Genomic DNA, 19,307 nt, shown 5'->3' with positions numbered 1-19,307 from the left:
AGTGGTTAGTGTGTGAAAAAATAGGCTCCATCTGCAATAGCTGCCAGGGGTCCATTTCACTAAACTTTACAAAGCTTAGTCTCGAAATTGTTCATAACTTACTACGAAATTATGAACAGTACCCTTCATAAGTAATAGGGATTTACTACAGGGACCCTTCATCTAGTATTAGGTATTTGTAACTTTACGTAGGGTTACTTGTGTTACGAAGGGTTAAAAGTTCAGTGAAATGGACCTGTGGTATCATTAATTTTTGATTTGTACAATATAGAATACATAAATGAGCCAACTGTTTATGGGCAGTATATGGCAGCTATTGCAGGTAGATGTTTTGCCTTGAATAAGAGGTAACAGAATTTTATAATGAATTACCTAAAGGCCTGGACCCAGGGTATATACCAATAGTTCATTTCCTGTGGGCTTTTTTCTGTTGCGACGGTATCTTCCATTGCAGAAAACAATGGTAAGGTGCACACAGCTCTGAATAGAGGTAATAATTGGGCTATTTCCAGTTAAAATCCATACACCCCTATGCAAGACATAACCTTCATATTCCACACAGGGAGTGTGAAATTCAAAAGGGGTTCTTTGAATGGGTGGTTCAATTTATAATCTACACTCCCTGTGTGTGAGATTAATGTCATGTCTTCCATAGGGGGTGTATGGATTTCAACTGGAATAGCCCATTAGAAGGCAAAGAGCAGAAGGTCGCAGCTGACAACCAGAAATGCAATGTTGGTCAAAACTGCTCGTGTGCGCTTTTGTTTTGCAGTGCACATTTGTCGGGAAGAAATTGGTGGGTTTTTTTTGGTGGTTTTTTAAGGTATAGAAAATGTTTTACAAGCGTTTGTTGGAAGAACTGTGTGATTAACACTTTAAATTCTTGATTGGTCCAATAACATTTTAAGGATGTCATAAAATTTGCCATAGAAGTAGTGATGCAACTGGATTAATTACTATAGCGATGGGTATTGCCCTGCACTAGACATTAGGCTATTCCTCTGCATTGCACCATAGATTATCAAAGAACAGAGATAAAGACCCGGATCATAATTCTGTAGAAATTTCACATTATACAGAGTCCATGTATGTTTCACTCGCACCTGTAAGGGAAGAGCGGTATCTGTTCAGGTAATGAGTTCAGCCTGCTTATTGTGCGGGGCAATATATTCAGAAATAATCAAGACTCATCACTATGGTATTAATCCTGTTAAACTACTTCTACAGCAAATTAGTTACGATGTTTCGTCCAGTCAACAAGACACTACAACCAATCTTGGGAAAGTCTTGGAACACTTGTGTCAAGAACAGATAAACTGTCACCCTCTCCCCCATGCAGTGTTGGGAAATGATTATGTCTTCAGAAGTTTTCGAAGTGTTCCAACATGAAGGGGAGAGGGGCAGGGTAAATCATTGTCTTGTTTATTCCTAAACACAATACCGTAAAACCTCGTCTACAAGCATATAGAGTGCTTCTGAAGAAAGTTAAATCCAGGCGCCATTATGGAATTTGAGCAAATAAATTACAGATCCCTGCATATACAAACAAGTATTATTGTAAGACCAATCTATTGTATTGGCATATTTACACATGTATCGTATTAATTTTGCTTTCATCCAAAAACACTTTATATGCTTGTATACAAGGTTTTACGGTATATTATCATTTCAATCATGCAATTCTTTATACAAAACTGACTGTGTGCCAAGTGTTCCAAGAGCTTTTTTCCAAGATTGTAGATGCAATCTAAGCCTTATGTAAAATATCACCAAAACTTTTTAGAAATACCTAGGCAAGTTAATAATTATTCTGTCAGTCGGAACCATAGTAATTGGTCATGGGCAAGTTGACAGACAGAAGCGGATTGCTGTCGTATATTATGACGTATTGATGTATTTAAAAAATGTTTAAGTGTCAAAGCACTATCTCACTAACAGTAATTTCTATGTACCATGCACAAATTGTATTCTATCAAATTATGTAAAGAAATGTGTTTTTACAGTCAATTCATGCAATGGAATTAAATAAAATGTGAAAGAAAAACCTACATGTTGAATTTGGTTGTGATGCTTTATCGGGTCCCCAGATTTTTAAAGAAAATATCATAAGAAAAATTACACTGTGTGAATGTGTCAAGTCTTGAGCAAGCTTTTGAATCTCGAATAACAATGGCAGTAAGGCGACAAAAAAAAAAGAAAACCATGTTCTACAGGCCCAACAGACCCAGATTTTGAAAAAATTGGGAAAAAAATTTTCCTGTACAAATGAATGCCGACCCAAATGTCGGAAATTTCTTTTTGTATTTTCTCAAATTGCAAATTATTTACAGATTTTGGTGAATTATTTGGTCATTTAAAAAAAAAAGGCAGACCGGGGTGCAATTCCCCGTGGCGCCACATGTGAGTTTGGTTGCCGATCCATGCTCGTCCTCGCAGGTTTTTCTCCGGGTGCTCCGGACTTCCTCCTGCATCTAAAATCAGACCTCTTTCCATATCCCTGTCCCATCATATCCGGATGGCGTCCCTTAAATTTAGTAGCCTCTGAGCACTATTGGGATTAGCCTGGCTTCGGCCGAATGTTATAAAAAAACTTTAAAAAAACTGTCCATATCATCTGGATTTTCACATAATGCAGAATGAAATGGCATTATTTTTAACTAGCGGGAGACCCGCGCTTCGCGCGGGTCCCCGCTAGTTGAGTAAATGGGAGCGGTTAGTAAACGGGAGTGGTGAGTAAACATGGTAAACGGTGATGTTAATCATGGTGTCTTGGTGTAGATCATCTTATTCATCCGGTATAGCAATGATCATGTTAGCTTGATAATCATAAATATCCAGACCTGTGATAATGTTGTTACTCATTCAATCCATCAGATTACTTTTGAAACAGCTCGTGACAAAATGATTGATTTTAACTTTATCCCAACAAACATAAAGAAGAGGTTGCTAGAAAACGTTTCAATTTCGGGTTATAATCGTAAGCAACATTAAAAGTTGCTGCAAAACATTTTAAGCGATTCCGTGTTGTTAATAGCAAGGCCTATATTCTAGCCAGGATTTAATTGCGAGGCAGGGGCCGCAGAATTTCCAAAATGTGGACATTCACCCACACCCTAACATTTAACCTTTTCGGGCTATACTATGAACAGTTCTGTCCCTGTTGGCTACATTTTAACATTCCCTCTGAAAAGTGGACTTTCTTGCACCCAATGAACCCATTTTCATCAGCTTACATCCATGATCCCCCGAAATGGCTTCAAGGCCTTTACTCACCAAGTTTTCAATCCTGAGGGGACACAACCCCCTGCACGGCGCGCGACACAATGGTGCTTCGTGGCCATTCAAAAAGGTGGCGGCAAAACTTCGAGTGTGCCCCCCTTCGCCACTGTCTAGGCCTCACGCTGCATGAAGCCAACATTAAATGCGTCCATACCATGCGCGGCAATGCGCGTGAAACTATGGTGCCGTGTGCAGAAGCAGGTGCGTGACTCGCCACTTACTGCATTTGACGCGTTTGCTGTCATGACCTAATCCATAAGGTTATTGACCTCAACCTAGCAACCAACCATTTTATTTCCATAGTGATTGAATAGTTTTGCAAAAATGAACGCCAGATGGTTTAATGGCAATATGTACCCGATCAATGTACGCAAAAATCAGAGCTGAAAGTGAAAGCATCTCGGCGCCTGCTTCTGGACAAGATTTAGCGACTTCCTTTTATTTATATAGATTGTCTATGAAAAGAGACAGAGAGGGCAGTATGCCACTCGGTTTCACTCAAAAACCTGAAACTGGTGAGAAAAAGCACGTACACAGGCCAATTTTATATCATAAAATCAGCCATCATTTATATTTTGTAATTTGTTAATAAATCATAGACTCACAAAAAACCTGAATTCAGGCTAAAAAAAAAGATTTAACAGCGAGTTGCAGAGGACACAATACAGGGTTGGTAACAATACCATTTGATCTGTTCTCATTCAAGAGAATTCATGCATAACAGAATAGCTATTTGTCATTCTGCAAAAATTATAAATGATAGTTTCCTGTGCTATTTGCAGAACATGAGCAGTAACAATGGAAAAACAACTCTGCACCCCAAAAAGTCCAACAATGTTAAACTCTATTGTTATTATAAAACAAAAACTGGTTTCGAGAATTTTGTCAGTATATGGTGATTATGGCTATATACACACACTTTAAACTTTAAAATAAATGTAATACAACATAGTTTTTTCACTGTTATTTATCCCAAATACATATTTTATTCCAATACGTATTTTTCTTTTTATAAGACCCAATTCCTTATATCAATTTGACATTTCCAACTGCACACCAACATTAATACAATCAATATTGCTTGCATACGAATTAAGTTTGATATACATTTGTATGCTGTTGCTTCCTTGAAAGAATAAAGCCAGGTATACGAAAAGGGTAAACAGGCATAAGAGTACACCTAATAATTATGACAAAAGCAACGAAGGGGCCAAATAATAATTAAAAAAAACATAATAACAAGAAACTTCATGGTTTGCTGCATGCTTGTTTTATTACCATTTTCCTTTGTTCCAAGGGGCATGGGTCACTTGTCTAGACAAGTGACCCATGGTGCACACTGACTGAATGTTAAAACATGCAGTCAGTGTGCACCATGTTGGTCTGTAAACATTCACAGTGGTGTAAACATGAACCAAGCAAGTTGTTAAGGGGGTAATGTGAAGCCTTCTGATTGACCCGCTCCAAAAATGACTTAACGTATTAATTTTGCTTTCATCCAAAAACACTTTATATGCTTGTATACAAGGTTTTACGGTATATTATCATTTCAATCATGCAATTCTTTATACAAAACTGACTGTGTGCCAAGTGTTCCAAGAGCTTTTTTCCAAGATTGTAGATGCAATCTAAGCCTTATGTAAAATATCACCAAAACTTTTTAGAAATACCTAGGCAAGTTAATAATTATTCTGTCAGTCGGAACCATAGTAATTGGTCATGGGCAAGTTGACAGACAGAAGCGGATTGCTGTCGTATATTATGACGTATTGATGTATTTAAAAAATGTTTAAGTGTCAAAGCACTATCTCACTAACAGTAATTTCTATGTACCATGCACAAATTGTATTCTATCAAATTATGTAAAGAAATGTGTTTTTACAGTCAATTCATGCAATGGAATTAAATAAAATGTGAAAGAAAAACCTACATGTTGAATTTGGTTGTGATGCTTTATCGGGTCCCCAGATTTTTAAAGAAAATATCATAAGAAAAATTACACTGTGTGAATGTGTCAAGTCTTGAGCAAGCTTTTGAATCTCGAATAACAATGGCAGTAAGGCGACAAAAAAAAAAGAAAACCATGTTCTACAGGCCCAACAGACCCAGATTTTGAAAAATTGGGAAAAAAATTTTCCTGTACAAATGAATGCCGACCCAAATGTCGGAAATTTCTTTTTGTATTTTCTCAAATTGCAAATTATTTACAGATTTTGGTGAATTATTTGGTCATTTAAAAAAAAAAGGCAGACCGGGGTTCAATTCCCCGTGGCGCCACATGTGAGTTTGGTTGCCGATCCATGCTCGTCCTCGCCGGTTTTTCTCCGGGGGCTTCGGATTTCCTCCTGCATCTAAAATCAGACCTCTTTCCATATCCCTGTCCCATCATATCCGGATGGCGTCCCTTAAATTTAGAAACCCATGATAATTAATTGTGTGCTCTGCATGCCAACTTTTGCAATATGAATTTGCACTGTTATAGCCCATAAAGCAAGTGAATTTTAGTGTTAAACAGGCCAAACAGAAGCACAATTTATTTTGGTCCAGGGGGAATTCTTGCTACTTTTTGGCAAAGTTGGCCTGGAAAATGCAGCTGTTGACTTTGTACTGACACTTTTATGTCTTGTCAAATATTCCATGTCCATATCACAGGGTTCTACAAATAGTACTTCTCACAGAGTGTTTTCAAAACATCATATCATCAAACCCTTCTTCCAAGAATCTCTTATAAATGCTCATAAATTTGGCTACAAATGCCTCCAAATGGTATATGGCCTTTGACCCTTGCTGAAGACGGTGCTCATAGAATGCAGCTTGCTGAGTGATTTCTGACTTGAGGGCGCCATCACAGTTAGCTATCAGTTCTCTCAGAAGACCCTAAATACAAGAGAATGAAAAAGTAGACATCTTTAGGAATCAAATGGGTCTAGTAGAAGCGTATGGTCATTTTATAACATTGTACTAAATCGACCAGTTTGACCAAGGCTTAGGCCAAAAACAATTAATTGTTTGCTTGCCCACAGCCGACCGACCGTAAAATTTGTGCCAACCGTAAAAAAATTTTTTGTTCTAAATTATGCAAGAAATGAACCAAAACATGTTCTCCTACCAGGACAAAATACCTTTGAAAATGCTTCGACATCCACTCGCAAGCAAAAAAATAATTAAAATAACATCGTCCACAATTGCACAGTAGCAGTTCTACGCCTCTTTTTATATATAGATTTTCAAGATTCAGGCAAAGACAAGCAAGCAAAAGTAAATGGCATCAGTCCCATCTAATACTGGGTCACGTCTTAATATCGATACCAAATTGCAATTATAATCAATGTGTAGTGCAATATCATTGTGTTTCCTGCATAGTACTGAATACCAGTTACTATAAAACCATCCCTGTATAACCTGCTAAGTGCTGCAGATGATTTGAACAGTGTGGTTAATGTTCAAGGCAAAAACATCTTTGCATCGTCAAAAGGTCTATAATGTTTCTCTCTGTAGTTAACCCCGAGCACTACCTGCCGATCTAACATTGCCTCTGATTGGTCAATTACATGATATCTTCACTTTAATCACCAATCAGAATGGAGCTTTTGCAAATAATTCACCCCAATTTTTTGTGTGGTGAAATTATTCTAACAATGTTGCTGAATGGTCCAATTGATAATGAAAACTTCTTTTTGTCCAATTGGCAGGTAGTTCTCATGGGGTTAACATAATATAAAGGGGTGCAGATGAGGACAATTTATGGTAGTCCACTACATTATCCACATACAAGTACAAAGTAAATAGATCTCGGAAACTGGAGGTATGAGAATAATTTTTTCAGTGCAATGCGTGTGTAAATGCTTTTTTGATGTGCCACTGCTGCGCGATTTGTACTTGCCGAGTGCCTCAAGCTCTTTGCGTGTCACGTTTTTTAACACGCAGTGCGTGTCACGCAAAGCAACGACCCCCGATGCCACAGTTTTGGTTGGTACTCCTATGTGGACAGACTGTATTCATCAATATCATGTGATGTTTGCTATGATACAGAATATTGATTAATTTATTAGCATTGATTTACTGATTTTCAAACTAAATTCTTGTAAGATTTGTTGTCTTTAAAAACCAATGTATGGAACTAACCTTCATGATGACATCAGGTGGAATACAATGTGTAAGTAACTCATAGAGACGACCTCTGACCTCAAGAAGTCTGCGAGGATTCTGTTGCTGGATAATGGAGTTGGCAGTTTCTGTTAGAAAAACCTCCCAGTCAGGGTCAGGCACGTCTTGATCTGTGTTAAATGGGTACCTGTAGATAAAAGTTATGTTAAGAAGTTGATTAACATATAAAATTCTGAGGATTACAGTTGTTGTGCCATTTATCCAATAACATGCTATCAAATAGGGTTGCACGACATAGGCTTTTTTAGTCGACTAATCACCACCCAAAGTCGACAATTGGCAACTATCAAAAGTCAATTTGCTTACTTTTTTTCAGAACACACTTAGAAACATACACTAATCCTTAATAGGTAAAGTTATAACTATCTTTCACAAAGATTTTCAAGGTGGTAGCAGACAATTTTCAGCACTTTTAAAAACATTCTCCTGACTACTTCTGCGCCTGATCAGAAGAGTTATCACTATATGCATCAAATCACACCCAGTTGACTTTAAAGCAACTGTCAAATGACATCGCTAGCCACAACTGCAGACCTGAAACTAACCTGAAAATGCTATTAAAAAAAAGCTGAAAAACAGCATAAAATTGTGGTAAAATGACTCAAATTGGGCTGAAATAAAGAAAATGAGTACCTTTGATCAACATAAAAAGCTGAAATCTGCTAAAAAGAGGGAAAGTTTCAGGTCTGCAACTGAAATACTGGTAGCAACTACCGCTACTGGCTTTGATCACCAGCAATTTTTCTGTCACTTGCTAGGACTACTACTATGACTTTCGAGCATTAGATGGTAAAATTCTTATTTGGAAAACTTTACTTACCAAAAAAAAAAAAAAGCTGGAGATGCACTGTATGGCTTCTCATGCATGGTCCCATTTCCATAGCATTATTATCTCCACTATGATTCTTTGTACAAAACACTAAGTGGTTCTATCTTACAAGAGCTGCATAGCAAGTGCTAACTTCTTGATCTGTTGTTATTGTCGGCAACATACAACAAAAGTTGATTCGGTGCCTGCATTGAATAAGCAAATTGCATTTCACAGTTCCCATCTTCTATTATTTACATGTACTTACTGTTGCACTTTGCATGCTTCTGTCATCAACAGCGCTCTCCGGAGGTTCCGCTCGGACTTGGTTGCTATCTTCTTGGCTAGCTCAATGGGAAGATTCAAGCCTTCTTTCTTACACACTGTTTGAAGAATCTGGCAAATCTACAATGAACAAAAACAATAATGAGGTCTCAATTAATTTCTCATTTCTTTGACTACTTGCATGGACGATTATTTGAGATTCCTTCAATGTGGCTCCTGGAGCACAATACGTATTCTCACCGTATAGAGGCAGCAACAATTATTATGTGTGCAGTGATTCTGCAAATGTATTATGAAAAAGTTAAAGAACAACCTTAGCAGCTTAGATTACATGGAGTACTGTACTGGTAATAATAGGTGCTGGTCTCACAATTAGTAGGTTTAGGGTTCCAGCCCTGTTTAATTGTACAATTTAATTTATTCTTATATTTTTCTGAGAGATAAGTGATTGAAAGGTAAAGATCATATGAAATAAAAGATAGTAACTTGCTGCATTATGAGGGAGTAAAGCCAGGAGCCAGGTATCAAAGTAATCGACGGCATCGGCGTCAAAGCCGTCAATGCCTTCATATCACCCTATATCAACATCACCTGCTGCCTTGCTCCTCTGATCCATAATTAAATGGTTATTTCTGACCCGCAGACCATATTAGACCATATTATTGAAAATAATATAAAACACATGTATCTAGTTTTGTCCACATCTACTTACTGTGTCGAAGGGGGCGCTGCTACTCGATTCCTAGACACCTACTGCGTATAGCAGGGATGACTTTACTGGTGGAGTTGCAACACAGCACCAATCTGCATGTTGCCATGTATTTTTCCATGGTACGACGTAAGGCATGCTGCGCATCTTTGGTTAATCTATCAACTTCTGTAAGTACCACAACTAAATATTGAACACAAAGAAGAAAACAAATAACTACAAAATGTATATTCGGTAAGTATGACTGCAAAGATAAGTCATGCAGCATAGAAACTTGTTCTAGAAATTTGCAATGAAAACATACATGATGCTTACTGCAATTCACTGCAAAGCCTGTACTGGTTATACATCGAAGTACTTGTAAGAGCACCAGTTATCCCAGGAACTACATCAGTCATCCGAGGATCTTTCATGTGTTCTCAAAACTTCTACATGTAGTGTCCGTACAACAGGGCAGGTCTACACACACACACCTCTATTCTTGTGATCATAAAGTATTAGCCACACAGTCAATTCAATGAACAATATTGGGGATCTTACTGACCTACTTAATTAACTTTAACACAGTTCAGTGATTCAGTAATTGTGCCAATAATATCGCGAATGTTTTAGATGAAGAATAAAATCACGAGTGCTTGTTAGACGAGGATAAAATGCTGCATCAATTTGGACTCTGAAATGGAAAATGATGGTGCAGATAGTGATAAATGAACCAGGCAGTGACTGTGAAATTTAGGATAGCAACAATGTTCAGTCTTCTGAATTTGATAATTACAATGTTGTAAGCTTTGGTCACAAATGGGTGGGGGTTCAATTCCTGATAAAAAGGGTGTCTGGCTAAAAATTATATAGGAAAAATAAAAAGGGTGGGGATTTGATCATGTGACCCCCTGACAAACAGTGTTTAAATTGGGGAGCCGAGAGAGCGCAAGGCAAGAGTTTCTATTTCTAGCAAGACATTCAAAATATGCTCACACTTTCTCCAAAGAACCACTGGTAAAAAAGGCACCTGTTACAACTACATGTACAACATGTTATTACAGAAAATTAAGCTCACTTCTATCTTAAAATATCAGCAATGCTAAACTTTTACTACAGGTTTAAACTGTAGTGACAAATGCTACATACCTTTGAAGTCTTTCTGTGATATGCTATCAAGTTGTTGTGTCTGTGCTACGGTCTTCAATAATTCCTGAATGACAACCCTATCATAGATACCTGCATCACTGAAAGGGGAGAACAATTTCTATGTAATTATTATAACCAAACATGAATAATTGAATATCTTATTCACTTTACTGATTTTCATTTTCCATTGAATTTCTAGAATATTCCATGTACAAACAAATGGAGATAAATATCAGAACAAGTGAAAACTAATGTCTGATGACAAACTATATAACCTTTATGGAATAGTTTGGGTGGCACATAACAAAACAAGTTTGCATAGTGAAATTTCTTAAAAAGTAAAGAAAATTTTAAGACAAAATAAAAGAACTGAAGGCCATTTATAGATAAAAAATCACTTGTCTTCTCAACTAAAATGAAGAAATTAAAAAAATCTTACCTTGGGTTGACCTCAATGTGATAGTTACTTGCAATGGTTGTAATTTCTACCTTTCTTTTTGATGGAGTCTGTAATTAAAATAATTTTTAATAAAATGCTTTCAAAACAATCACAGGGAAAAAATTATCAATATTTGTGATGCAAAAGCTGTACTTTTTAAAGGATCAATTGGAATTTGTATAGCTTTGAGTATTTTTGAAACATAAAGCTTCCTTTCCCTACAAAATCGATTTAAAATGTATACCCTACAATAATAATAATTTTGCACATATTTCTTAAAATGTATCACTCTTTTGTGAAAAGTCTATAAAATTGGATCAGCTCCTAATACTTACTGTAAATGACTGGTGTTCGATACGTAATTTTTCCACTCCGGATCCATAGAGTTCCCTCAACACACACATGATACGTGTTTTCTTACCAGCTCCTGAAGGTCCATAGACAAGAAGATGAGGGAAATCACCACACTGAACCTGCAAGCATAAAAATGCACATATGTATAAATTACGATTCTGTCTCCAGTTCAGACATACTCGGCTAGAGATTTGACCCGACGGTATTGCTTCAGACTATTACGCGAACGGTATTGCTTCAGACTATTACGCGAACGTGTTGCTCTCAACCAGAGGAAATGTGTTGATTTGACTTCACAATTGACTAAACTCCGTAATACCTTGATATCTGACGACTACACTAAAATTGATGGTAATACTAGTGGTGTGTACATCCGCGAATTCGCCAAAGTCAAAGCTCGGCACATCACAAAGTTTGACAAACTTGTTGAGAAGAAGGAATCGAACCTTCAACGCAATTCTAGGAATGACCAAGTGACTAATGACAGGTGGATACTGAACTTATCTGATCGTGACCTGTCTAATGCAGAAACTCGACTTCTGCAACGTGGCTTGAACTTTGCAGATCGTCGCTGCTGTTGAATCGAAATTACAGTATTTAGGTAAAGATGACCGCGAAGAAGCTCGTAATGCTGTCACTTCCATCTTGAAGAATGCTAAACCCCTCAATCTAACATTACCTTTGACGAACAACGCGCTTTGCAAGACTTGAAGAAAGATGAATCTATTCAGATTCTCCCTGCTGACAAGGGACGCGCTACAGTGATTCTGACTAAAGGACAATATTCGGATAAAGCCAAGCAACTCCTCAGCTCGAAAAGTTACACGTCTCTCAAACGCGATCCCACAGCTAAACTAGAACGCGAGATTGGACAGTTTCTTAGAAGACTTCGCGATTATGACAAGACTATCGATAGTCAAGATTACTGGAGGTTGTTACCCTCCTCTAGTCAAGCGCCTAGATTTTATGGTTTACCCAAAATTCACAAACCTGACATACCTTTACGACCCATTGTTTCAGCCATTGGCTCGCCTACTTACAACATAGCCAAGGATTTGACCCGCATACTTCAACCTCTGACTGGCAAGACTAGGCATCATGTTAAGGACTCGCGAGATTTTGCTTGTTTTGTTTCGACTGTGACCCTCAAAGACACTGAGATGCTAGTATCTTTTGATGTAGAATCCTTATTCACATCCATTCCTGTGAATGAAGCTATTGGTATCACCATGGACCGACTTAAAGACGACCCCACTTTAGTTGACAGGACATCTCTCCACGTTTCTGACATTCGACGCATGTTGGAGTTTTGTTTGAACAATGCTTATTTCATGTTTGAAGAGGACCTATACCTTCAAACTGATGGCCTGACGATGGGTTCCCCCATCTCCCCACCTGTGGCTGACCTGTTCATGGAGTCTTTTGAACAAGAAGCTCTTCTGACCGCTCCTAACCCACCTCGGATTTGGAAATGCTATGTTGATGACACATTCTGTGTTATTGAGCGTGAACACTTAGCGTCTTTTCTGACCCACCTCAACAATCTTCGTAAGGATGTTATCAAATTCACTTATGAGGAGGAGACCAATGACCAGCTTGCTTTCCTTGACATCCTCGTTAAGAGAAAGCCTGACCTTTCACTTGACACTACAGTCTACAGGAAGAAAACTCACACTGACCAGTATCTTAACTTTGACTCGCACCATCCAGAATCAGCCAAACGTTCAGTGCTGCGTTCACTGTTCCAAAGAGCTGACAATGTTTCGTCGAACATTGAGGAGAAACGCCATGAAAAGACTCACATCCGACAAGCTTTGAAGCTGAACAAGTACCCTTCTAAGTTTGTTCATGACTTTACATCCCGACCCACCAGGACTGACACGACTGACGAACCTAGGTCTAATGCTACTGTCATCTTGCCGTACGTAGCTGGGACCTCTGAAGCTATACGCAAAGTTCTTCGAAAGAAAAACCTTCGCGTTTACTTCAAAACGACCAATACTCTTAAACAGCAACTTGTACACCCCAAGGACCCTATTCCCAAGGATCTCCAGCCAGGAGCTATCTATTCTATTCCTTGTGGATCTTGTGACCAAGTTTACATTGGTGAAACTGGCAGAACTTTGAAGAAGAGAACTAGTGAACACCAAAGAGACACCAACTCTGGCAACACACAAAAATCAGCCGTCGCTGAGCATGTGTGGCAAAACCAACACGACATTGACTGGGACAATACCAAGATTTTGGACATGAACACCAAGTGGTCTGAAAGGAAGTTCATGGAAGCTTGGCATATCCATTCCACTCCAGACAATTTCAATAGGGACAAAGGAGTGGACATTCCTCCTGAATGGAATAGATTATTCAAAAGGACCTCTGACCATGTTAATTAGCTTGTTTGTTTCTCCACACAGGAAGTTCTCCTAAATTGACGTTTTGACACTTCCTGTCTATCATTTTGACATCCCTCCTCTTGACATTTTATGTCAATCACTTTGACATGTCCCATTGACAGTTCCCCTAGTGTATATAAGGCGCATCATCATGTTTATTTAGTTGCTCTGAAGATGGCACTCGCTAGAGTTCCGAAAGCTCAGCCCTCTCAAAAGGACTTCTCTAGGGAAAGATCAAATCTTACTCATGTTTACCGACCTAGAGTACCAAGTAATTTCAAATCGATTCTGTTGTATGTTTTTATGAAAACAATCAATTTTTAAATGGCCCTTGGAAAATGAGCGTAGACGGTAGACACCTTCTAAAAGGCTACAATTATCATGGATAAGGCTAATGGAAGTCAATGTTATGTTTAGCGTAACCCGTATTTTGTTCACAATTAATTTCCAATGGGGACAGAAGCACACATGCCAATGATAAATCAACCTGCCGTATTCCAAAATTGCCAATTTGGCCCCCAATTCATGGCACACAAGACACGGCCATAAAAGAAAAAATTAATCTAGGGCATGTAGGGACATGTCAAAACCAGTTGTAGTAACTACAAATTTCGAACGTTTGAGGTCTTGTTCTAAAGTTGTAGCAGGTGCCATAGGGTGTCTTCAATTTTAATTGTTTTCATTATAAATGTCGCAAAATATTAATATTGACAATAAATAACAACCTGTTTGACCTCTCCATATATTCATACATTGCTCACCTGTGTTTTCATACATCATATTTTGTGGTGAAAAATGATTACAAATGTGTAATTTGCAATCATTTATGGAGCAACGATTTCTTCCTACCGACGGCTACGTATGTATGTGAATGCACATTATATATAAACAGTACCTGTTGGAACTTACTCGAGAACTCAAGCTTCGAATTTGCACACGATAGTTACGCATTCGAAGCTAGAGTGCTTTGCTATGGTTTTTCGGTCGGACATCGGTGCAATTTTTTGCACCGGAGGTTATTTATTCTATTAATGTTGAAATTTGGATGCAAGTTATTTCGATGAGTCAACTGTATCTTTTGAGCAAGATTTGCCTATTTCGGGCAGTCTAAAATTTTGCTGAAGTGTAATTTTAGCAACATTTTTGATGTGATCGGCTGTGTTTACTTCTGAACTTCCATTGCTTTACACGGTATCATGCTTCAGCAAATCCGACTACATTTTGAATGCTACGGTCTCTAGCCTAGAATGTGAAGCTATTGGTGAGCAAATTCTTGGCTAGACTTCTCGAGCAAGTTGGGAACTCCCGGTCGGAGCCAGGAGTTTCAATTGTATTGGAACTGATCAAAAACAAACATTAAAAAAAATGATCATGGGCCGGGCGTTGGATGCACCCTACACTCATGACACTGGGTTTCAGAGAAGAACTGCACTCCCTTGCTCAAATTGACGCGAGCGCCCTGTTAATGAGCGACATACGGCTAATACGCGGAGCTTTGTGTTCACTTTAATAGGGACAGGCACATCTGAGCGAGGGCGCTATTTATTTTACTTGATAATAAAGCCCTACATGTATGTAAATCTGTGCCACTGAAAATGATGAATAAAACCAAAATTAATCCTTTTCAGATGCTCTAGTTTGCATTGACAACAGATTCAATGCTTTAGGAAGCAGAATGCAACATTGACTTCACTTTTGAATATTTTTTTTCTGTGAGATATGCCTTGGTGAAAATCACCATTTTGGTCAAAAAGGGGCATTTTTGGGAAAAAATTCTATTTTGACCCAAAAGGGAAACAGAGTCATTCCATGCCAACTCAACATGAAAGTTAACCCATATTCATGGATGTTTTCCTTATTTTGTGTACTGGTAGATACTATTGAGAAATGAAAAACCTGAAAATTTGAGGTCGTAACTCCCTTTTGTTTCCGTGCTACAACAATTTGAAATTTAGGGGGGCCACGCGCAAATAATGTGTCGCGAGGTCTACTTTGATTTTCAAGGTGCCATAATTTCAAAAGTATATATCCCATACCCCTGAAAATTTGTATTCTGGGCTAACTTTTTGTGTAGAATCCAAAAAAGCAAGTTAGAAGTTAATAGGATACCATATTGAAGATATGATGGTCTAAACATAGCCGAAAATCAAAGCTGGACCCATTTCAGGGGGGTCGTATCACCAAAACCCAAAATATTTTTAGGGTCCAAATTTTGTCATCTTTAGTCTGCACCCCCTACTACTCACACACAAAAGAAAGAGCCAATTCCAACTTGTTCAACTGAGTTACAGGTCTTCAAACATGAACGAAATTAATTTTGGCCCTAAATAGACCCCCCCCTGAAAGTCCACATCAGACACCTCGAACCAACTTCTGTTTGATATATGTTGGAGATATATGCCATACAATGTATGATATTTTAATATTTAATGGGTGCACCCTGCCATGTCCTTCCCTACATAAGCATGTTCTTTTATGATAATGAACTAATACTTGTTACGCATCTTGTTTACTGCGAACTATTTTCTGCGAACTATATGATGATTATTTTTTTTGGTATGGACCCTTCAACAGAGCATCTGTCATCGAAGGGGTGCGCCTGAAACAAGAGGCGGGAAGTCCAACCTACTACTACTACTACTACTGTAGCCAGAGAAGTTTCAATCTGGTTTCTTGATTCCTTCACTTTAAATCAACAGCATCCTTATTCCCATTGCTCTCTATTGTGAAAAGTGCGTTGACCCCATTTACTTAACTGTAGAAGTCTATGATGAGAATGATACTAGTGATTCATAGTGAAGGAATTGAGAAACCAAAATGCCTCTTTCAAGGCATAGTTATATGGCATGTAGCTCAAACATATCTCCAAAAGAAGTTGGTTCGAGGTGTCTGATGTGGATTTCCAGGGGGGTCAATTTAGGTCCAGAATTTATTTTGTTCATTTTTGAAGGCCTGTATTAAACTCAGTTGAACAATTTGGAATTGGCCCCTTGTTTTGTGTATGAGTAGTAGGGGGTGCAGGCTAAAGATGACAAAATTTGGACACTAAAAATATTTTGGGTTTTTGTGATACGAGTATCATACGACCCCCCTGAAGTGGGTCCAGCTTTGATTTTTGGCTATGTTTAGACCACCGTATCTTTTTGGTATATCCTATGAACTCTAAGTTGCATATTTGGATTCTACACAAAAAGTTAGCCCAGAATACAAATTCTTGAAAATCAAAGTAGACCTCGCGACGCGTTATTTTTGTGTGCCCCCCTGAATTTCAAATTACTGGAGCGCGGAAACGAAAGGGAGTTACGACCTCAAATTTTCAGGTTTTTCATTTCTCAATGGTATCTACCAGTACACAAAATAAGGAAAAAATCCATGAGTATGGGTTACCTTTCATGTTGAGTTGGCATGGAATGACTCAACATGGTTTGACAAAAACTTTCATCCTTTTTACATAAAAGAATTCCAGTTTACTTATTTGCTGGGAGAAAGCACTTTTTACCACCTTAAAATTTGAATTTTCATACAAAATTTCACAGATGCACTCCTATGGTAAGTCTTATCAGAGAAAATGGCCCAATGTTCCGACAGTAATTTCGTCATAACTTAACTTAGCAATACAGTAGAAGATTGGTTTTGGTGTCAAATTGTTTCTGAGAAGTTGTCTCTTCCAATAAACAACAATTCATGTTAAATAGAATTAATTTGACATTTTTATGCCTGTCCCTAACTTTAACTTGGGGGCGCCAATTTGCGCCGACTAACGATTTCACATTAGTGGTCTGTTGCTATGATTGTCATGCATGAAATTAGAAATTAGCAAAAAAAAACTTCGCCCGCCAAAAAATTTCTTTCCCGACCCCAACTTCCTACCCCCCGTATCAAATGGTGCATCACTAAGCGTGAGCTTATACTACCTTGGCGTGAGACCGTGAGAAAATGACCAAAAATGCGTGAGACTCTCGGCCAATGCGTGACTCTGCAGCTCTGTGAGAGAGTTGACAGCCCTGGCCCCTGCAAAGTGTCCGTCCAGTGTGTATTAACTATTATTTTGATTTTCCACAAGGTCCTATATGTACACGCTTGACCGTGACGTTGCGCGTGTGTATACGCGATGATTAAGTAAACACCACAGAGGAGTAAGATATAACAGAGAAAGAACCACCAGTCAAAGTCCCCGTGTATTGTATGCTACCAGTTCTCGCATATTCATGAGGGCCGTTTGTTCGATCTTGCCATGTCTAACAATCACGCCAGCGCTGCGTGCCTTTGCGTATACGCGATAGAGCGTTGCGTACTTTTCGCGACTACGCGATAGACCATGAAAATACGCGTTAATTGTAGGTATCCCAGGCAAACCTTGGTTAACACATTTGCTAGTCAGCGAAATTCGCCGAGACCGGGGCCCAAACACAATGCATATATTACATAGAAATTTGAACTTTTTTCGAGAATAGGTCGGTGAAGGAAACCTACATAAATATGTTTTCTATACTTCACTTGACCCAAATATATGATTTTTTATGGTGATAATCAAGTCGCACATGGAATTATAGAGGGATTTTGATAGCAGTTCCATTAAAAAAAGCTGCTATCGCCATGAGACTAAGATCTAGAAACACCCCCGAAATGCCGTTTTGGGGATTTTTGCTAGCTGAATCTTTTTGATGAAAGTCAGTCTTTCACAAGATGTAACTTTGCTACGGAAAGTGCTATGAAAAAAAGGTTTTCAGTTTTGGCTTTGTTTACTCAAGGGCTTTAATTTGATATATAAAATGATGCAGTTTGATGGCAAATTTGAATTCACCTAGCATAGGCCCTACCTAGTAATTGCCTATACTAAAATGCAGTAAACCTTTGACGAGCGCGTATTGTACGGATACATCGCGTATTTACTGTGTTGCACGCACTTGTCTATGATTGGCTGCTGAGGCGATATGTTGTTGCCGAGTGGAAATTTATGAATGAACTGTGCGCTGTACACGTTGTTAGCGCCGAATTTGCAACATCATGGTAGTCGCGCTCGTCAACAAAGGTTTGCTGCATTTTATAGTATAGCAGTCTCGCCTGTCACATTTCATGGAACAATCGGCCCTCATTATTGGATGAGGCGGAGACTTTGATTGGTGGTACGCGGTCTGTTATCTCTTTCGTCCACGGTAAACGCATAAAAGGAACTTTGCAACATGTATCAACAGATTATACCTGTCGAATTCGGCACCAGTGTCAGATGGAAATTATGCAACTTACCAGCTTTTTCAAGTTTCCTGCCTGTTCTTTGTGATAATCAAGTTTAGCTAAAGATGTAGGACGATGCTTGTCTACCCACAGACTCATGATGTAGTTGTCAATTTAACGATTTTCCTTATTTACAAGCGAAATCAGCTTAAGCTTATCGGCTTACATGTAAACACTGCTTGTTTTCCCGCGGTATCTGATATCCGGTTATAATAAATTGCATTGTGGGTAAGGTAGATCACGAACATTTTCAGGGCAATCAATCATAATAATCAATAGCGGGATCAATAGGGCCTACATAAAATGACTAAATAAATAAATAAATGACTAAATGACTAAATAAATAAATAAATGAATAAATGAATAAATGAATAAATGAATAAATGAATAAATGAATAAATGAATAAATGAATAAATGAATAAATGAATAAATGAATAAATGAATAAATGAATAAATGAATAAATAAGTAAATAAATAAATAAATAAATAAATAAATAAATAAATAAATA

General features: G+C 38.1%; 1 protein-coding gene across 1 annotated transcript; it reads right to left on the bottom strand.

Annotated features, from left to right (window-relative positions):
* Positions 1-5,701: 5,701 nt before the first annotated feature.
* On the bottom strand, positions 5,702-18,999 carry LOC140161345 (replication factor C subunit 3-like). Its single transcript, XM_072184828.1, is given in 9 exon segments — positions 5,702-6,156; positions 7,405-7,573; positions 8,523-8,650; positions 9,242-9,279; positions 9,282-9,431; positions 10,377-10,474; positions 10,816-10,883; positions 11,151-11,288; positions 18,810-18,999. Coding segments are annotated over 9 exon segments (1,068 nt in total). The 5' UTR covers positions 18,897-18,999; the 3' UTR covers positions 5,702-5,964.
* Positions 19,000-19,307: the final 308 nt, after the last annotated feature.

The sequence above is a fragment of the Amphiura filiformis genome, chromosome 9, assembly GCF_039555335.1.
Source record: "Amphiura filiformis chromosome 9, Afil_fr2py, whole genome shotgun sequence".
Lineage (NCBI taxonomy): Eukaryota > Metazoa > Echinodermata > Ophiuroidea > Amphilepidida > Amphiuridae > Amphiura > Amphiura filiformis.
The sequence above is the reverse complement of the archived record's forward strand: the minus strand, read 5'-3'. Positions and strand labels throughout refer to the sequence as shown.